Source organism: Dermochelys coriacea, chromosome 17, assembly GCF_009764565.3.
Source record: "Dermochelys coriacea isolate rDerCor1 chromosome 17, rDerCor1.pri.v4, whole genome shotgun sequence".
NCBI classification, from domain to species: domain Eukaryota; kingdom Metazoa; phylum Chordata; order Testudines; family Dermochelyidae; genus Dermochelys; species Dermochelys coriacea.
The window spans coordinates 19,011,889-19,033,907 of record NC_050084.1 but is presented as its reverse complement, the minus strand read 5'-3'; the positions used below and the strand labels follow the sequence as shown (position 1 = coordinate 19,033,907).

Here is a 22,019-nt window from a genome sequence, read left to right as displayed (position 1 = left end):
AAAGATATTACCTCATTCACTTTGTCTCGCTAATATCCTGAAACCAACATGGCTACAACACCACTGCATATATTATTGTTGTAAATCTGATTCCTTCTGACAGTTCAGTTCAATAATTACCTCACACTCTGTGCAAACAGTGTAAATTTAACTTTCATGCAGATAACAGAATTGTTCTAGAACGACAGTGTGTTAAATCATAAATAGACTTTCTAGTTTAGTTAAAACAATACTTGTTGCTTTAGCAATCCAAGTTACACACATGCTGACATTTCCAATTTTACAGAGTCGTACATGGTTTATAAAGGGGATCAAGAGACAAGCTCCTAAAGATCTCCCATTCTCACTGGAATCTCACTTCTGAGAGCATGAAGCTTCAAAGGGTTCCTGAAGAACCTAAAAAGATTCCTCTCTGCTCTGAGGGCACAGGAATTCAGAAGGGATTTTTTAAATATGTAATTAGAGGGGAAACAATTTATAAACACCAATAACATTCTGATTTCTACTCCTAAAAATTAGCCATGACTTTGCCTAAAATTAAACAAAAACCAGAAAAAATAATTATTACAAACAGGAAATCCTGATCAAAAGTAAGAATATACTTCTGAATCGATTTTAGGGCAGTGCAGCTTTCTGACTGGTTTTCAGTCTATGAGCCCAGTGTGACTTCTGCCTTATTTTTTATTTATAAATTTAATTTCAGAACATTAATAGTCACATGACAGGCAGTGCACTTCTAGGGAATTAATGCACTCCACATATGGGTAAAAGTTACCTAATGTTCAACTTTGTGCTTCCTACAACATGAAATGTGTAAAAATTACCCAGCAATGTACATGTCATTTTATTTGAGTCTCCCATAAGGAGTTTCCCAATGTCCTTGATCTCACAGGGAAATGAAATGATGGGTGGCTTGGGGTTTTACTTAGCCTTGATAACAAAATCAATTATATAATAGTAATTTGACTGAGATTAATATAATTGTTTATGACCTCTGTACATTATACTGCAAGATACGCCCCATGTTCCTATATAACAAGAAGAAAGAACCTTACACAGGAATAGCGTAGACAGAGTAACAATTTAGAGAAAACTTTGTCAAAAAGAAAAATACCACTGGTTTTAATGAAGCGCTGCCTTGTCTTTCAAGTCACAGATCAAAAACCCTCCTCATGTTTGTAGCAAGTTTTCAATAGAACCTTAAACTTCTTGCAGGAACTAATGTACACTGGGATGAACACAGACTAGCAACAGAACACTGCTGGAATGTCTCCTTTTGTGTTTGAAGCTAATGACATTATTGACTTGCTTCAGAGACAGTACAGTACTTCAGCAGTAATTGCTGACATGGCTTTTTTCAGGTCCGGGGACCACAGGTACTAATATTAATTTGCTATTAACATTACATCTATGCATTTTGTGTTTATTACTAGGCTTTATTTACTTCTTATAAATCTCCCTTTATAGGCAGTGATCCAAAGCACATTGCTCCTGGGGTGCTCACTGAGTCAGGAGAAGGAAACAGATAACTTCATGTCTGCCCACCTAAGAAATGTCATTTAAAATACCACAGTTCCACTTAAGAAAGTGAATCACAGCATGCTCATTGAACATTTGGCCACAGCTCTGTTTAGTATGGGCTTGTTCGATGGATGTGCAAATCCCTGGAATTGATCCCCAACACACTAGGTCTGGAAGTCAATCAAGCTCTACATTAACTAGAGACAAAGTCTGTACAATAAACAGGAACTGATGCCAGCAGCTAGGAAATTCTGGACAGAAAGTGCCTATAAGTGGAAGTTGAAGACCACTAAATCAATCACACCCTGAAGACATTCTTCAGTGTTATTCAAAATATGAGGCTATCCTGGGGATTGTGCTGGAGTTCATTGTACATGTCTTTGCACAATTTCCAGTATCATACATAGACATTTAATACAGTGATGTTTCCCGCAACTTTTATAAATTGAATTGAATGGAGTTTAATAATTTAATAGCACTGGACTGGGATTTAAGAGAACAGGGTTTAATTGTTACCTCTACCAAAGGCTCTCTAGGTGACCTTGAACAAGTGACTTAATCCCTGTGCCTCAATTTCCCATTTGTAAAATGGGGTTAATACTACTTCCTTTCTTCCACCCTTTGTCTGTCCTACTATTTAGAATGTAAGTCGTTTGAGGCAGGGACCATCTTTTAACATGCATTTGTTACCGCTTCTAACACAATGGGGTCCCAATTTCAAAAGGGGCCTCTGGAAGCTTCTGTAATGAAAAAAAATACACTCAGATGTATGTTATTCTTATATATGTGCTGAGTCTTGAGCTCTGGAAACAAACAGAAAGGTTTAGATGTGTTTGAGGATACAATGAAATCTTTTCTGAATATTTATATTTCAAAGTGAAATTCTCTCTCTCTCTCAGATATTTCCACAGTGCCTCTTGCTGTGACACATACGTGCCAACATACATTCTTTACACAAAGTTGGATGTGAGGGCATATTCTAATGCAGCAACAGTTTGTGGAATGTATGGCATTAGCCATATACCCAAAGGATAAGCACTGCAGTAACAAGATTCCCGAGGCCCCGAATCCATGACATTATGGACATTAAGAAAAAGGTATCAAATTCAAGATTAACAGTACACTACGGCTTGTAATGGGACAGACAGCAGTTGTACCAAAATAAGTTGTATGGGAGATACAAAACCCACAATGCAAGCTAAATTTGAAAATGGGCTCTTGACGCCTTTAAAGTATGACAACACATTCTTATCTTTCAAGATTCCTTATAGTTAGAAAGGGAACCCTCTTCAGTTCCATGAATTCATTTCTTGTACCACCTTGTATATATTAATAAATAATAAAAATAATAATTATACCTAACATTTATAGAACCCCTTTATGCTGAGGCTCTAAAATCACTTCATAGACATTAAAGTTCACAAAACCCTTGTTAATATTCTTATTTTTCAGATGGTGAAACTGAGTCACAGAATAGTAGTCCATGGCTTGATTTTCAGAGGTGCTGACCATTCAAAAAATCCCACTGACTTCAATCAGGCCATAAATGACTTGCTCACGATCACACAACAAATTCGTAGTGCTGGGACTAGAACCCGAATTCTCGATTCCATGCCCTGTGTTCCAACCATTAGAGCATGTTGCTGTCTCGCTTGTACATATTTTTCTTCGTCTATAACGGCAGGAGTATTCTGAATTAATGTATAGCTTGGTGTGGCTAAATGTGCTGATCGATCATGACTTGTTATGCTTTCTCACAATATGCCTAACAGAAGACCTCATGATAATGAGGAAGATAACACATGTCACCAGATTACTCTCATTCATCTGGATAAGTGAGAACAGCACATTTTGCTGTCAGGCTGAAGGGAACATATTTACACAAGCATTACTCCAACTTGTGTATAATTGCTATAAGTGAGAAAGGGAATAGTTGTCTGTATGTGCAGAACTTTAAACTAAGACACAGTATTTGCAGCGCACACAAATCAAATTTAAGTACAGGTCAATATCACAGAGTAGAAATGTTACCACCGACTGGTGACTATATTTGTTATTTTCTTTTGCCTACTACCGTGTGTTCTATTTCTTAGCTCTGTCATTAACAAGGAGTCTTTTTGTGTGTGTCCACAGTGGCCTCGGAAGTGGCAGAGAGGAGCTTAGAGGGAGAAATCTTTTAAAATGTAAATTGTTTGTTAAGTTTTTTAAAAACTGTCCTCTGGTAATCAAGGACTCTTGGTTCAGAAAGCAAGGGATTGAGGCTTGTATGTTTTCTTCTACCTCTCAAATTATAACAGTTATATTGATCAGTGCCAATTTCTGGGACAAAAAAGTGTGTTAAAATGATGAGGATTCCTGATCAATTCCCTTCAGACAGAAACTGAGTGTGTTTATCCAATTCCTTCTACTTCTCATATGCTGGACAAGCACTAGTCTTCAGTAATCAGAAACTACTCAACACACCCAACTTGTGGTTCTTTTTAATGGAAACAAGGGATTAAACTGAGACTCCAATCTCATTTCATTTCAGGGTGACTCTTGGCATCAAGGATTTATCATAATAGTGTAATAAATTTGCAGCCACCTCAAACATCATGATTGTCAGTAGGCCGCACACCATGGCCATTTGGAACTTCCTGGAGACGGAACACATTCTCTTGGTCCCAAATCACAGGCCTCTATATCTTGAGCTAAAGGAAAATCTCCTTTAATTTTCAGCACTGTAAGAACTGTTCTCTTGTCGTAGGTCCGATTCCATCCAATATAGGGCAGCAGTACACACACACACAATTTAGTAGATTATAATATGAATTATAAATATCCCACGACAGTGGACCCTTTTAGTTTAAAGTCCCACTCTGACATATCAAATCAAAATGCAGGATTTCACACAGACAAGATCTATTTATTAAGTTAATATGTGGGTATTTTTATTCTACAGGAATTATTTTAAAACTGGCATATACTGTTTGCACTATCATTATTACTATTTTCAGAGTAGCAGCCGTGTTAGTCTGTATTCGCAAAAAGAAAAGGAGTACTTGTGGCACCTTAGAGACTAACAAATTTATTAGAACATAAGCTTTCGTGAGCTACAGCTTACTTCATCGGATGCATTTGGTGGAAAATACAGAGGGAAGATTGATATACTATTACTATAAACTCCTTGCTAATGAGACAGTCCCTTCTGTATCACTGCCTAGCACTAGTTAAGGCAGATAGAAATAAACAGCCTTTTATGGCTAGAGTATATACTGTGCTCACTGGAGATGCTGTGTGGGACATGTACTGTACCTGTAATTGTGGAACCAGTTGATCACTGTGCTGGTTTTCAAGTTGAGCTGTGTAGCGAGTTCCTCAATTGTTTTTGGCGATGGGTATGGCTTTTGCTGATATGCTCGTTTTAGAGCTTCTTTCTCTTCTGGTGCCAACACTACTCGTGGTTTCTTTAGCTGATGCTGTGGCTGTGGGCTGGCTCCCTGGCTATAGTCTATTCCAACTGAAGAGGGCTCACAAGGTTGACTGTCACTAACTGAGCTGTGCCGTCGCTTCATGTAGGCTGAAAGAGAAATACAGAACCATGTAAATATAAAGTCACCAAGTATAAGAACTGCAGAGTAAATGCAAAGTTCCCAAATTGTGAGCTTGGGGGGTGGGAGGGTGTGCATGCTGGGAGGACAGAGCAGGAAGAAGCAGGAAATGAATCCAAAAGAGACTGCAAGAGAAGGTAGAGGTGGCAGGGAAGAGAGCACAAATTGACTGTAAACCTTTCTAAGTTTCCCACCCCATTGGTGAATATGTGAGGCAAATAATGAACATAAGAAATTAAGTTTCAGAGTAGCAGCCGTGTTAGTCTGTATTCACAAAAAGAAAAGGAGTACTTGTGGCACCTTAGAGACTAACAAATTTGTTAGTCTCTAAGGTGCCACAAGAAATTAAGTGTGGCGCATAGTTCTAATGTTACTCAACAAAAGTCTGAGTATTTTATGAGTATGACGTTTTAACATATACATTCCGTTAGGACACTTATGCTGTGTTGCAACTAAAACGTTCTGTGCTTCTTGGTATTTAAAGCTTCCATTTAAATTACATTTAAACTACAGTAGCTGATATAAGCTGAAATCACAACCATGTTCCAACACAAGATGGCACTTGGAACCAGTGGAATCCTGACAATTTTGCCTCAGCCCTAAGGAACAGTTCAGAGGTTTGTTGCTTATTCCTACAGATCTCGTCTTAGATGCATACACTGGAAACAAGTTATAAAAAAGAAAAACAACCTACAGCCCCTTCCTTTAAGCAAGATTCTTTTACAATACAATTTGATGGGTACTGCTGCTGTGTGCAGGTGGCTCAGTTAGGTCAGTGATGGGAATCTGAGCAACTCCATTAGGCTCCTTCCTCCTCATGGGGTGAGGGGGGTGGTGGTGATGAACCATCCTGTTAAGTTCATTGAAAAAAGAGATTTGGCTAATGATGTCATTGTCTTGATTGACTTACACTGGGTGGAGGGAGATAGGATCAGGGTCATGCAAGAGCATTGTCAAGAGGCCACTCCCTGGCAGTGAGAAAAAAGCACTTCCAGATTAACTTGATCAATACAATGTTGCAGTGGCCTGATAAATATCTTTTAAATTATATTTATATATAAAAATTGTTTGGAGCACAGACTCATGCCATAGAGATTTGGAAGCTAGTGAAGTAGGTCACCTGAGCCACCAACTAAGTCTTTCATGAAATGAATTTCTTTTCCATAGGTTTTATCTTCAGGAATAGGATGCATAGATGATGATAAAAAAAAATACAGAAGACTTTTACATGAACAGAAACAGGCCACCTTGAGCTACAACTCAAATTTTCTGGGTATAGAGCTCACCCTCCTTATAGTACCAGGGAGCTACTTTAATAGAGTACCCTTCTTTTCCTCTGCAGGACTGCCTGGGCCTTTAGCGTCCAGCTCTGCTTTGTTATTTCACCATCTACATTGGTGGTGGATCTAGTGGGAGTGTTACACACTGTCACAGGAGTGTCCAAGTGAATTTTGAACATACTGTTTAACCTTCCTGGGTACCTGAACTGCCTGCATTTTATTTTTCCTGAATATGATATCTTGCCTGTTGGATCACTGGTATGGAACAGAATGTAAGAATCTCATCATCCATCACTCTGCTGTGTCATATATACTCCTGCACCCATTTAAGAAAGTTATATGCAATGTAGTTGTAGCCATGTCAGTCCTAGGATATTGGAGAGACAAGATGGGTGAGGTAATATCTTTTACCAGACCAACTTCGGTTGGTCAGAGAGACAAGATTTCAAGCGATACAAAGCTCTTCTTCGAGACCTGAGAGTGGCTCAAAAGCTTGTCTCCCTCACCAACAGAAGTTGATCCAATAAAAGATATGGTCTCCCTCGCCCACATTGTTTATATAAGAAAGTTATTTTTAAAGGTTATTCCAATCAACCAAAGATATATAGGATGTTTCAACCAGGGGGGAAAATGGGAAGCAGTTAGTGATAAACAACATATGGGGTCCTACCTCTGCAGCCCCTGAGGTGCAGCTAAATGCTACTACTTGTAATGCTGGCAATTAATATGACGAAAATGATATCTTACATTTATAAAAGGTCTTTGGAGTCTTTTGAGATTAAAGTGTTTTACAAACTTCTACTGATACACAAACTAGACACAGAGCTCCCTTCATTCACCACTGTAACGGCCAAAACAAGGGTGAAGAATGGTATCTGCTCATTAGAGCATTGCAACACTACCCAGTAATTTAGGAGACAACATGAAGGACAACAGCACATCTAATTAAAAATGTAAAAAATTTGTGCTATATCCAACTGAAGCTGCCAGAATTTGGTCAGGTCACTGGGCTTAACACCCTCCTCTTATGCAAAAAGATCTTTAATGCGTGGTCAGAATCTCTTATCTCACAGCCAAAAGATGGCACCTCCAGCAACACAGAGTTTTCAATCTTCATTCTGGGACAAGAGCTCAGGCCAAACTCAAGAGGATGAGCACCACTTCCTGGAGAACTAGACTTTCCTGGAAGATGTTCCATCCAAGTGCAGACCTGCCCAAACTCTCAGTGCTGTCACTATGAAGCAACAACTGCTAATGCCTGTATCTTTCATGAGACTGGAATAAAGAAACAATGACAACTTACAGGGAGCCCGACTGCAAAAAAAACCACAACATCCACCAGTTGAAATTTTTTCATCCAGAACAGGTTATCAGACCATCGCTCCACTGGTTCAAGGTCATATATTATGGCATCTGTCAGTGTGCTGAACCAGATTACTAGCTATGTGCTCTGTATGAAGCACTCTAGATGGTTTAAAAATGTCTTGCAAATATTATTTTAAACAATTTTTGAATATACACAAGATCAGGGGCGATTTCAGCACATTTTCAAATAAAGAGAGACTCAAATAAAAGGCAAGTTACAAAAAAACATCCCTGAGTTTTGAAGGAATTTGGTTTTGGATACAGTTTTGAACTTTTCCATTAACCACTACTTCATAATGATCAAACTCACTTCCTAAATCCAGTCCTTGGGAAGGTTTGGACCTGGATCCTTGGTGTTGGGCCCTGTTCTGTTCGAGGATTTTACCCCCTTTTTCACTGCTGTTGTTGTAGACCCAGCATTGCCATGTTCCCTTGGCGAGTCTCCCCAGCATGCACTCGGCTGGAAATGGCACACCCACCACCCAACAGCACTAGGGCCTGCTGACTGGGGTAAAACAGAGCCCTTTTTAAATAGAATTCTTATCCTACCTGGTACTGAACAAGCTTATTACAAATGAAATGATGAGGAAATATAGAGAATTAACATTTCTCCTGTCAGGAGGCTTCAGCACTATTCATTGGGGAGTGCAGTGTTTCCAGCAGCATCCACAATGGGGTGCCATATGCCATAGAAGCTAATTATTCAGAGTAAGGGAAGTGGGGGGAAGGAGTCTGATCTTGGTAGGTCTGAAGACCCCTCCTAAAAGATTTAATTTAATTTAATTTAATTTAACTTAATTTAATGTTGATTTAACATATGGTAGAAATCTGTTGACCTGTTTATATAGGGCTTTCATAGCATAAGTTTCAAGCTGATGGGGGTGGGGAGGAGAGGGCGAGAGATGGTAAAGGTGAGAGGAGCATAACTGTCAATTTATTCCTCTGATAAAATGTGGCAGAGGAATAATTGGTAGTAATGTTTCACTGGCAAGAGAAACCACTGCAATGTTCTTTCACTGACATTACCTGAATGGAAAGGTACATTGTTGACATGGTTCCAGGGCAACAGAAATGGTTGAACAACAGGACACTTAGCTGTAAGAGAGAACTCTGGAGCAAGCTCACTCCCAGTGCTCTGCTACCAGGACAGCACTTACATAGTTCAGGAGCTCCGCTGAGGCCCTCAAACAATTTACACCCGTATCTTTACTCAGGCACAGGTTCCTTCCCACAGAATATGTATTGCGTGGGACTTCGATAAAAATACGGTTTAGAAACTTGTTTCCGAAGGAGGCTGTCAGTGTTACTTTTTCATTATTTTTTATTTTGTTTTATTCAACATTGTATAGGATAATCTCTTAGGAATGTTAAAAATCTAGTTATTTGGCCCATTTATTTTTGCTCTGTTTCTAATGCAGCAGAAGCCATCTCAGCTCCCTTTAGTTTACAGTGCTAAGTGGGAAACCTGAGAGGATTCTGCTCCCAGTGGAAGACCTCATGCAATTTCTGAGGAGATATTGCATTGTGGTTCTACCAGAAGCTCCTGTAGCAGAGATTTGTTTCTCTTATTCACTTTAAACAGAAGACTACAAGCTCTTCTGTAAGCCCCCTTAACTGCAATTTTCAGTATAACCACAAAAATTCTTCATGACATGTTAGTGTTATTGTGAAATCAGTCAACAGTAGCGCTTTAATGCAGAGGTGCACTATCATCATCCAGGATAACTAGCTGGAATGTACACAATTCTGCACTCAACTAACTGCTGCTAGAAGTCAGCGTCCGAAGCTTCTGTGTTGTAGAATTATGTGATCATACTAAAAGGTGTCAAGTATCAAAGGGGTAGCTGTGTTAGTCTGTATCCACAAAAATGACAAGGAGTCTGGTGGCACTTTAAAGACTAACAGATTTATTTGGGTATAAGCTTTTGGGAGTTTTTTATGCTCAAATAAATGTTAGTCTTTAAGGTGCCACCAGACTCCTCGTCGTTTTTATACTAAAAAATGGCTATTTTTGTAATTGCTATTTCTCAGCAATGGATTCAATATAAAGAGAAGGATCTGAAATTCACAGGACATGTTCCACAATAAAATTGTAGATAACTATTTAGAGGCCTAATACATAAATGTTTTTGATCTAAGCAGATGAGGGGAGTTCATTTGAACAAAACCAGAAACACAAAGCATACTAAATTAAATGATACAAATGCATCTCATAGAATCATTTAAAATCACTACATTTATCTTTCCTCCTAGTGATCTCCAGTGTTAGACCAGCAAGAAGTTCCCTCAGGAATCACTGCTTACTCCCTCCATCCCAACGTCTGCGACTGGTTGGTCCTAGTAATGAATATCCTGAGCCAGTTCCCATTCTCACGTTTCTCATTTGGTAAGGCAAGTTATCACTGATGCATTAGGGTAGTAGTAATTAATTCTACAGTGAATCTAGCAATGGCTTCCTGACACTGGGCATTCAGGGAGGGTTTTTTTTTTTTCCTGGAGATGTATAAAAAAAGCAAAGCTAGCATCAAGACTGGCAAACAGAAAGATGTTGTGAAGCCCTTTCCATACCCTTCAATAATGCTGGATCAATATGATCTATATAATACTCATGGATAATTTAAAAAAAGTCCCATTTGAAATAATAAAAAAATATGCATCAGCAATCTGCTGCAAATTACCTTTTTTCTCCATTCGCTTCATATCCATCAATTTCTCCACATTGTTGGGATCATTTAGCCACAGCTGCATGCGGACAAAGGGCTCCCGTCCCTTCAAACTCAATTTGTGCCAGGGCTTTGGGCGAGCCAGAAGGTCTGAGACTGAGCCTTGCGTTAGCCCTAGGATTGTCTCCCCAAACAAACGCTGACCTAATAAGAAATCAAAACTGAAAGGTATTCATTCAGCTAAGAGGCAAAACTAAACTAAAAAGACAGAAGAAAACAATGCAAAAGAAAGGCTGGAAGGTGGAAGGGGACCAAATTCTTCGAGGGAGTAGCAGAGCTCTGGTATATATAATCACTGTCAATTATTCTTACTTCAGACTTGCCTGAAAACCCAACAGAAACAAAAGGAAGAATAATAGCTCTTCCCCCATTAAAGTTGGAAATTAATTAGGTTTTGTTTAGTTCTGGCAAGCAGGGGAGCTCAACACCTTTTGGGATCAGGACCTTATAATGGACATAATGTGCAAAAGTAAAAAGTAATAAGATTTTAAAAAGTAAATCAAGCTTTTAACTAAGCAGTCAACTCCAGCCAGACTACTACAGCTACTTAGGTTTTATGCGGGAAGGTTCCTCCCATTAAGATAATACAGACAATGCAATCAGTGAAACAAATGCTAATACTGTACACCTCTCCTGTTCAGCAACGTTCATGCTAGTGTCTTCACAGACACATGCAAATACTTTCCATTTTATATTGTTTTTACTACTATTGTAAATGTGCTTTAGCAATTGCAGGTAGGCACAGTTTACAAAATGTAACAAACATGTATGTTTGTAACTTTTATGTAGTACTTGCTCTCAAGAATTCTGTATTTAAGCCGTGTTTCAAATGCTATGCTCTAGCATGGTAGCAATTTGTATGTATTTTGTATATACATGTAGTTATTGTTCCATTTATATGCTTAAGATTTAACTTTGCAGTAACTACAGAAAACGTCCACAGCACTCGAAACCAGGCCATACAGTTCATTTTCTAACAACCTTCACTGAATGCTTTTCTTGAGCAAAACTGTCCTGATATGCAATAGCTTTTGCTACAAAAGAGAAGCCTGCAGTCATCTGAGTCAAATCCTGATTTCTGATAGTATTTTAACTACTGTATATTGTAAAGGTAATCTGAAAAGCTTTTTACCTGCTAAGACTTGGTCTCAGAGTCCTGTGTCTGCCCCCCAACAGAGTATTTTCCTTCACTTGCTCTAGATATAAGGGATGTTAGCCAGTGGTAGGTCTTGGGCCTATAGGAGCTAAGCACTTGGAAAATTTCTCACTGGCTCCCTTTTTTAGTTTCCTGATTTATTTGGGGGAAGAAGAGGTTGTGGTGGGAACTCCTGAGGCATCCAAATGAAGGGGCAGATGGGCAAAGATTCAACAGAAGCTTGAGGGAGCTGTAATAAGAGGCAGCCAGAGAAGGGTGTGGTCATGGGTATATAGAACTGGGTAAGGTTGCCAGGCGTGTGGTATTTGCCCGGTCGAAAATGGACACTGGCGGCTCTGGTCAGCCCTTAAAAGTGCAGTTAGCAGTGCAGCAGGGGCCCGGGGCTAAGGCAGGCTCCTTAACTGCCCTACCTCTGCGTTGCCCCCAGAAGCACCCGCCAGATCCCTGCAACCCATAGGTGCTGGGTGGGCCAGAGACTGGGAGGCTCCACATGCTGCCCTAGGCCCCCAGCGCTGGCTCCACAGCTCCCATTGGCCAGGAACTATGACCAATGGAGCTGCAGGGGGCGGCGCCTGCGGGTGCAAAGGCAGTGTGCACCACGCAGAGCTGCTTGGCCACCCATGCACTTAGAGGCCACTGGGACCTTGCACCCTCTCCAACATCCCAACCTCCTGCCCCAGCCTGGAGCCCCCTCATGCACCCCAAACCCTTCATCCTTGGCCCCATCCCAGAGCCCTCACCCCACTCCAATCCCCTGTCCCAGCCCGGAGCCCCCTCCTGTACCCCAAACTCTTCATCCCCAGCCCCACACCAGAGCCCACACACCATCCAGAGCGCACACACCCTCCGACATTCCAAACCCCTTGGCCCCAGCCTGGAGCCCCCTCGTGCATCCCAAACCCCTCATCCCTGGCCGCACCCCGGAGCCCACATCCACAGCTGGAGCCCCCCACTCAGCATCCCAAACCTCTGCCAGCCCAGAGCCCACACCCCAGCCAGAGTACACACCCCCCTCCTGCACCCCGAACCCCTCGGCCCCAACCCAGAGCCCTCTCCTGCACCCCAAACCCTTGGGCCTCCCCAGAGCCTGCATCCCCAGCCCAGAGCTCATACCCCTCCTGCACCCCAACCCCATGACCCAGCCCAGTGAAAGTGCGTGTGGGTCGGAGGATGGAGTGAGCAGGGCTGCAGTAAAGGGGCCGGGCAGGTGTATTCGGTTTTGTGTGATTAGAAAGTTGGCAACCCCAAGCTGGGGAGGGAGAACCCAACATGGAGTAAGCTGGACATGGCCTGTGTGTGCGCATTACTTTGTGTGGAGCCCAATATTACCTAAGTGTCCCTCTTCTTGGTTCTTACTGGGGAAATACAGAACCCTAAACTCATATTTTGGCAAGTAAAAGAAGAAGTGATTCTCAACTACATTGTTTTAAAAGACATTCATTTTTCATTTTGTACCTATTCATAGACAGATAAACTCTGATTACCTGAAATTCTAAAAAATCTGACTAAATGCCAGTTTTGGTTCATCTGCATTCCAGAGTATATCTGTACCCTGGTACAGAGTGGGGATCTTTTGAAATGAACCCTCATCTATTTATCTTTAAAACTCTTAAAATCTTTTCAATTGTCTTTGTAACTAAACAACATTCCCTTAGTATGCCCAGCAATCTTTAAGTATGTCCAATATGAAGTATGAAAAGTTAGGGGATACTGCAAATATCACATCAATGTTACGTAGATGACAAAAGGCAAAACTGAAATGTTTTTATTCCGCTGTATTTATTCTATTTCCCTAAGTACAACCATAAGGGATCAAATACCTGGTTTGAAAGACTTTCAAGCTAATGGGAATTAGATTATAAATCACTACCGGTAGGGAGCAAGTGTATCACACGCCATATACTTAAACAGCAATTGAGGAGTTGTATTTTTTTTTAAATATAGATTTCAGAGAATTTGCAAAACCCATGCCATTTAATTTGCCCCATCTTTACTGCCATTTGGTAGCCACAAGAGTTAGGTTTTGTATCTAGTGACCTACCTTTGTTGTGAAATTGGAAAATGGAAAATTCTTTATGGTATTTTGGCACTTTCTGCAACCCCCCCAAATTTAGGGCTTTTTGTTACATTTTCTCCCCTCTGTGACAATGTGATGTGCTGCCTCAATGGGAAAATCCTTATTGTGCTACAAACATCTCACTGCCGGCAGTGCTAGTATTGGCTGCTAGAATTGTTACTAGTGTCTGAATCCAAGAAGGCCTATGAGGGAAGACCTTCCAAATACAATCTAATTTAATGAGTCATGTGACCCAAACCAGTTTCACTCTAATGCCCTCTTTAGTGGCTAATGGTTTTTGAACTACTGAGCCACTAGGAATTGGCTGAGACAGGTTCATGTGGCCCTGTGGCCTAAAACAGAAGCCTCAGCACTGAGTAAATCTGGCACTTCAGCACACTGAGGGCAAAAGGAGACATTTAAACTTGTTCCACACCTAATGCAGAGTTTGGGGCACATTTCCTGGCTCTTCTGCTGCTTTTTAGGCTTGTCAGCCACACTGTAGGAAAACAAAAATCATGGGAAAAAAAAAAGACTAAGTAAAAATGGCATCAAAATAAATGTAAACAAAAATACTTTTCAAACTCTCTCTGAAACACCAGAGAAGGAACAGTACCCAATAGCATTCTGAACAAAAAACGAAGGGCCTGATCCTACAAACCCTTACAACCATGGGTAGAGTTTACTACTGTGAGTAGCTCCACAGAGACAGGTTTCAGAGTAGCAGCCATGTTAGTCTGTATCCGCAAAAAGAAAAGGAAGACTTGTGGCACCTTAGAGACTAAATAAAGTTGTTAGTCTCTAAGGTGCCACAAGTCCTCCTTTGCTTTTAGCTCCATAGAATAAGCACTCTGGGTCTGACCATACAACATAAGCACATGAGAAGGTCCCTCAAGTTTAATGGGACTTGCTTTCATGTATGACTTTTTGTAGAGGATTTGCCTAGAATTTTTTTTTAAATGAACGTGAGTGACACTTAAAAAAAAAAAAGGGGTCTTACTTTAGTTTAAGATGGCAGCCCCTGTTATTCTGCAACTGACTGAAAAAGGGTCATATAATCCTGTTTTCTAAAATACAGTAGACTTAGCAGAAGCTGGGTATAATAATGCTTATAAGTGGTTATAATAAATGAGACAGTCTGAACTGTTTAAGTTCCTAGAGAAAGGTTGATCCTGGGATTGAAAAAGGGATGAGTACAGGGAAGGAGTGACCTCCTCATCTATCTCTTTTTAAACTCACAATAATTTTCTCTAAACTTCAACTCCAAGAGAGGCTTCAATATCTAGATCCCCAACTACACTTTTCGGTTTGAAATGAGCAGCCTCCATACACTTATACAAAGCATTATTGCCTCATGGTAGATGCTGGCTGCATTAAGTGACATAATCAACAGTAACATTTGTGTTCGAGTGGTGCTACAATACTCTGCCCTTCTCTACTGCCTTCCATCCAAGAATTTCAAAGTGCTTCACAAACATAAATGCATTAAATCTCTCAATACCTTGTAAGGAAAGAAAGTATTAAACAGACACATAGGAGGAGTTACTGACATACAGGGGTCACAGATTAAGCCAGTGACAGAGTTGGGAGTAGAACCCAGATCTCTTTGGCTCCCTTTTCTGTACCTTAGCCAACGCATCACATTTCCCTTGACAGCACTGTATATGATCAAACACATCAGCAGTGCATCCATCTGATAACTCCATCCTGAACCAGAAAACTGCTCAGCAGACAATGGGCAGCATTAGCTTTTGTGGGCCCTATGTGAGGTAACAATTAAATGGCCCCATCCACTTCCACATACTACCCTCTTGTGTCTGGATTCTCCCTCTCCACCTCTACCACATCCAGGACATCCCTCCTTAACTCCCATCTGCCTGTGATGCTCCTCCTCTTCCAACCCTTTCCCTCACCTATTTGCAAAACTCTAGGGCCCCTGGTTACCATCTCTACATGTAGGGGGAAACCAGAAGCTGGAGGTGAAGTACAACTTCTCAAGTGGAGAACTGAACAGCATAGAAATGTTGATGTTTGAAGAGCCAAAAGGACTCAGATGACTGTGGACAGGGAACTGGGGATGGTATTCTGCTTAGTGGGCCAGTTTTACATGTACATGATGTAGAAGAGTGACAGAGTTATGATTTTTTGTTTAGAAGTAGGTATTTAAAATCTGGAGGATATTTTTTATCGGATTAGAACAATTTCAAAACAGATTACATTTTAGGCCTAAACAGTTTGATACAGTCCCTTTAACGTTCTTTCTAGAGACACATTACTTAAAAAAAAGCATTAATACTTTAATGAAATAAAACAAAGACATTAGAACAAAGCAACTTACCAAGGTTGTTGTCTGTTAACACCTCTTTAACCCTCTTCGTAATGCCATATGTGTCCAATTCAGGAGAGACAGCAACCAGTTCTTGAATGCTCAGTGCTGAATGGCCCGAGAGAGGCAAAGGTGTTGTCGACAGGGATTCAGAAACAGGTGGCTCACTTGATTCTTGAGGTTTGCCATCTTTACTCGTCTCTATAGCAGGACAGGGTTGCTGTACCAATTCAGTCAGACTCTTCACTGATTCACTGGAACTCATAGGAGACTCAGGAGCAGGACTGCAACTGGCAGAGGTCTTTGGAGTGCTTTCTGTAATTAAAAAAGGAGAAAAACTGACTATAGCATAATTATCTTGCAATCAAAGCATTACAACTACCTTCCTTCTCATTTATATTCTACATATTTTAACAAATGCCCAGGTATGCAAAAAGTACAGCAAAGCCCTAAAATGCTGTTTTTAAGGGCTAAGGTACTGAAAGGTTTCATTTTAAAATTATGCTATTTTGTAATTTTACTATTTGATTAATCTCTGTTTTCTCAGAGAGACAAGATACATAAGTGCAACAGAAAAATAAAACTAATTAATTAAGGTTCAATACTGTGGAGGGCTGCAAGAAACTCACTTGGCTATAACATTTCTAGGTATTGTTTTCTCTGTCATTTTCTTATAAAATATTTTGATGTGTCAATTATTATAGAGGAATATACTTCATAGGTAAACATGGTGTTTGAATGCAATCAAAATAAAATGGAGGTATTCAAGGCAATAAAAGCTTTTACCATACTGTATTTAGGGAAGTCTTCCCGACACATTCACAGAAACTGCTCTCTCAACCAAAGTAATTGAATTTTTTAAATAAATAGTTTATGAAAGATGCAAAAGAGAGAGACATAAAAGGAAAGCAAGTTCTATATACATCTTTAAGGCAATAAGAATCCTACAAATTTTATTTCTTCTCTCTGGTCACCCCCAAGTCATCATACAATAGAATATAAAACCCAAATATTATTTTTGTATCAGGAACAGCAAAGGAATTGTACTGTAAATATGCCCCGATTCAACCATGCGAGGGACCAATCTGGCAGATCATCCATCTTGTTCACTGTACACTGTCAGGGATGGCATGAATTCCCTACATGATAAACAGATTTCTTCTCAGGTCTGTGTCCTTTAACCCACATCAAGGTCAAAATTATGGCTGCCTGACTAATAAACTGCACAGCAATGCTTCAAGTTCCTTCTAATTTTGTTCCTTGTGCCAGCTTAAACAAATCTTACCAAATAACTAGAGCAGCTGCAAATTTCCTATGCAATTCTACATACATGCACTGCAAACCACAAATATACAGTACAGTAAAAACCAAAACCAAAACACCTCACAGAGGACTAAACAAAAGCATTCACCAGTGTCTATTTTTTCAGCCTGTTACTGTAGACATCAAAGGTAAAACAACACATCTCTCTCCTATCACTAAAATGTGGTATGTTGCAGACAGAGTGGAGTAGTTACATTTAAAACAAACAAACAAACAAACAAACAAACACCATATCAACAGCCTCCTGCAATTTTGTTTTTAAGAGCAACCAACCTTTTTATTTACTCAAAAAGGTAAGAATATCTGAATCTGATTTTGGAATGCAATACAAAGGAAAACAACAGGTCTATTCTAGGAGCACTCAGTGTATTGTGATTTCAAACTATGTATTATACACACACACACACACACACACACACACACACACACACACACACACACACACACACACACACACCCCATAGATAAACAAAATACACTCTACATTCATTCTTGTGAATTTCCCTTAATTTAAAAGCATTTTCAAAATCAGACATTTTTGAGAAGCTAAAAATTAATTCCTCATGAAAATGAAATCACAAAGCAGGTGTTCTTTGTTACTCTATGTAGAAAACTATTTTGTTTTTAAAAAGGATTTTAAAGTAGAAGTTGCTAACAAAAGAAAGGGAAAAAATCTAATTTAACAATTGTTGACCTCCTAATATGCAGTCATTTCATGTGTTTTATGATATAATTTGTGAGTGCCCATGTCTCTTGACTCCCTGGCAGGAAAAAAACAAAATTCAGGGACATCTGAGAAATAGCAGATTAAGAATTCAAAAAAAAAATAGCAGTTGCAAAGGGCTAATGAAAACAATATAGTAAAATAATGTTTCTTTGATACATCATCTGCTTCTCACATCCCAGATTTGAGTGAAAAATACTACTGAAATATGAGTGATCAAATTGATTAAGTTTGTATAATAAAACATGTATGTGCAAGTGTTATATATATATATGTTTAGAAAGAGGGACCATACTACTGGTAGCGGGGTAACAGATTTTATTGTCATGAGTTGGGGTGATCACATCATTCAAGTGGCAAAGCCCAGGGCCCCCAGTTAATGACTATGGCACCTTAATCAGTCCAGATAAAAGCTTTATTATACCAAAAAGAGGTTATGCATGTTATTTAAAGGGCATCTATGCAGTATTGTTAGTTAGAAAGAGCTTCCATGATATTCTCTCTTCCACTAAGACCACTATTTTGAGGGCAGATATTTCAACATGGAATGTTTGCAAACACTGCTACCTTGACTTTAGCCATAGCATCTGGCTGAAATTCAAGGGGGCTGTTGTGTGGTTTGTAGGGATCTCTCTTGTTTCTAGTCTTGGGAAGGATTTTTATAATATCTAAAACAGAAATAACTTTTGTATGCACACCCCTTCTAAGATCATCATTACACTATATGATGAGAAAAATAACGAAAGGTTCAAGGATCAGGTACATGGCATATATATTTATTTTGTAAAGCTCTCAGATATACCGGGTGTGAAAGATGTAATATTTAAAAGGGATAGAAGAATCATAACTAATATAATTATATATAGAAATGCAAAAAACTAGTGTTAGTGCAACATTAAAGATGAGAAATCTAAAGCTGGAGTCTGACTGTGCAGGGTTGTGTCAGTTGCAGGGGTGCTGGAACTATTTGTAAAGTGGGGGCGCTGAGAGCCATTGAACCAAACTGTAAACCCTGCATATGATGGAAACCATTCCTAGCCAGGGGTACGTCAGCACACCTAGTTCCAGGACTTATGGTCAGCTGAGCACTATGTTTCCAAGAAGCCTGCCTTCTTGTTCTGTAGAATATAAGGTTTTACATAATCCCGCACATTCACCCCCACAAAATTATCTATCCTTATATGGCTGCTTTCAAATGTGAATTGAATATAATAGTGAAGTGATGTCGGCTGAATGTGCAGACAACCGGAATCATTTGAGAAGTGTGATCAGACCCTCTTCATCACTGAAGCCTACAGATGACAGTTGAGATGTCGACATTGTTAACCACCTCACAGCTGATCAAAACAGCCAAGAAGAGAGAGAAATGATCACATTACAATGCTCTGAACAGTTAATCTGGGTCGAATCTGATGCGGCTGGAGTGTGGCTTGTGAACAAAGCTTGGGAGGGGTCCCACTATTCTCCTTGCATATAAACTGTTCATAAGTTAGGAAATTCCAAAAGTTAAGGTTTCTACTGCAACCAGGAATGTGGGACAAGAACAAAATAAAGCTAAATAAAGGAATGAATTAAAATAAGTCAACATTACCCATCTGCTTTCTATTTTTGTTTTCTTTCTTAAATGTGAATTATATTATTTTTATAACAAAAAACTGAAAGCTATCCAATATGGTTGTGTTAATGCTGCAGAAAAATACCTATATTTTGGAATTTCCTGACCAGTGATAGTTTGATTGCTCAATCTTAATGCTGATATTTATATTTAATTCCTGTGATTTAAGGAAAAAAACTGCAAAATTGCATTCCACTCTGAACTGAGAGAACACGACTTGACTCTGGTTGAGCACATTGCAAAGCTGGCTGAGAACAATACATCAACCTCCTCATTATTACATGAACCACAGATTTATGTTCTGTGGTTGTACATTCCCTATTGCAGTGGATGAAGCCACAAGCAGTTTAAAAGTGGGTATTTTTCAATCCAATCTCCTCTGTGCATTCCTTCCACTTTTTCTCATCACCAAAGTTCTATAAAACGCCACAGACTCTGAAGCACCGCTCAGAGCTCTTGCTTTTGTTCGTCACTTTTGGTTGTACATTCTACTGGACCTAGTAATGGATTTTTCTGTTCTTCTGCTGGATTTTCTGACCCTAGGTAAAGTCATTCTACCATTTTTCTGTACAAAACTCCACCACATTCTCCCATCCTAAGATGGTAACAGTTCTGAAAAGCTTATTTAATATATTTCCTCCAGTGTGGGAGTCACTATCTTCTGGAATTTGAATGTGATACTGCAAAAGTTGGTGGAACAATCATTTAAAAGCCACTGCCAGCATATGCCTGGCCTCCCCCTTGTTGAAAAATCATCCCTGGTGGTGATTTTATCAGCTTGGATAGATATTACCACAGCAGTGTTCTATAAGGAAATGGTAGCATTATACCCATGTTCTAAAGTCTTGTCAAAGTGAGTCTCTGATTTCCATATTAAAAAAAAAAAATCGACAATAAGTTTTTCCCCCAAAGCCCATTCATAACCAAGGAAGACTAGGCTTCTTCAAAGTGAAGAGGGCACTTTGTTGCTATCCATACAGAAATAAGTCATTTTGCAAAACGTCTAGATTGCTGGAAACTAATGAAAATAATACTAGGGAGTAATCAATTGCCACTCAGATTGTCTAATTCAGTAGTTTTCAACCAGGGGTCCACAGACTATGTCTAAGATTTCCAAATTTCGCACCTCCATCTGAAATTTGTTAAGGGTCTGCACATGAAGAAAAGTTTGAAAACCACTTGTCTAAATGAATTAGACGATGTATAAATTCCTGCTATGATTGAGTGATGATTTTGGTACTAATGTGTTGGAGTGCATTCCACCAGATCCAAGACAGCCACGACTGCACATCTCTGAAATGTCATACCTTTATATAGTATTACTCTATGGGTCTAATTCTTAGGTCAGATGCGGCATTTGAAAGAACATTTCTGCAATATCTTTTTAGTTGAGAGTCCCTGTTTGGTCAAGGATTGAGTCTGCTTGTTCATCACCTAAAGTGGGGAATGACAGGGGCAATGCTTGGAAATGAAAACAACAGCCACTTACAAAGAACCACCACAGCTAGTAAAGATGATTGCAATGTCGAATCACATTATCCTTCCCCACAGTTTCAGAGTATTACAATGGATTCTGATTTAGTGGAAGGAACTGAGTGTCAGGTGGATCTGCACTGGGCACACACACAGAGAGATATAATGTCCAATGAAGATTTCCCTTTTTCTTCATGTGGACTATGCGGGGGATTACATCCTACAATTGCAAGAGGATGGATGGGATAATCTATCAGATTTGTGATGTATCTTATTTTGATTCTTTCAACTGCAAGTAGCTTTTACAGCAGCACCTCCTCAACTGTCCTATCTGTGCAGTAACACTGCCCAGATCTACAGAAGATAGCCAGCAGGAGGTTCATCCTGGAGAGAAACTGAACTAAGTTAGAACAACACAGATACCAGTGTTCAGAGGCTTGCAGGTAGTGATTGACTTGACTAGTTACAAACTCTTTAGAACAGCATGGACTTGAACACGATCTAGACACTAGGCATGGAAGTATCCCCTCCAAAAGAGGTAAATGGATGATAGTGCAGTGTTAAAATACCACGTGATGGATGCAACCTTGTCAATCACAGAAGCACAACATTCTAGAAGGTGACATATCCTGGTAGGATGTCTACAGCATGGTTTCTTAGGCAGAACTGTTTATATTTCTTTTGAGAACTATGGATCCCAGGAAGCTACGCTCTCATTTCTACAGGCATGGCAGCAAGTGGTTTTCTTCCCTTTTGTCCTTTTGCCAAGACAGTGTAATCCAAAGCCTTTTGGTAGGACAAGAGCGATCTGGACCAAATTCATCTGAGTTCTCAGAGCAAATTAAAAATTTACTGTGTCGAGACTTT

General features: G+C 39.7%; 1 protein-coding gene across 9 annotated transcripts in view; it reads right to left on the bottom strand.

Moving 5' to 3' along the window:
* The window catches only part of CUX1 (cut like homeobox 1), a 389,353-nt gene that overhangs the window by 59,456 nt on the left and 307,878 nt on the right, over positions 1–22,019 (bottom strand). For 4 of the 9 annotated variants that reach the window (XM_038375270.2, XM_038375268.2, XM_043499686.1 and 1 more), the window contains 3 exons: positions 16,030–16,332; positions 10,435–10,623; positions 4,816–5,080 (listed from right to left, as the gene is read on the bottom strand). The exons of 2 other annotated variants lie outside the window; for them this stretch is intronic. In XM_038375270.2, coding sequence (XP_038231198.1) covers positions 4,816–5,080; positions 10,435–10,623; positions 16,030–16,332 — 757 coding nt within the window. Of the gene's footprint in view, positions 1–4,815; positions 5,081–10,434; positions 10,624–14,127; positions 14,191–16,029; positions 16,333–22,019 lie in introns of all 9 variants that reach the window. 3 more of the 9 variants (XM_038375267.2, XM_043499684.1, XM_043499683.1) reach the window with 1 other exon arrangement.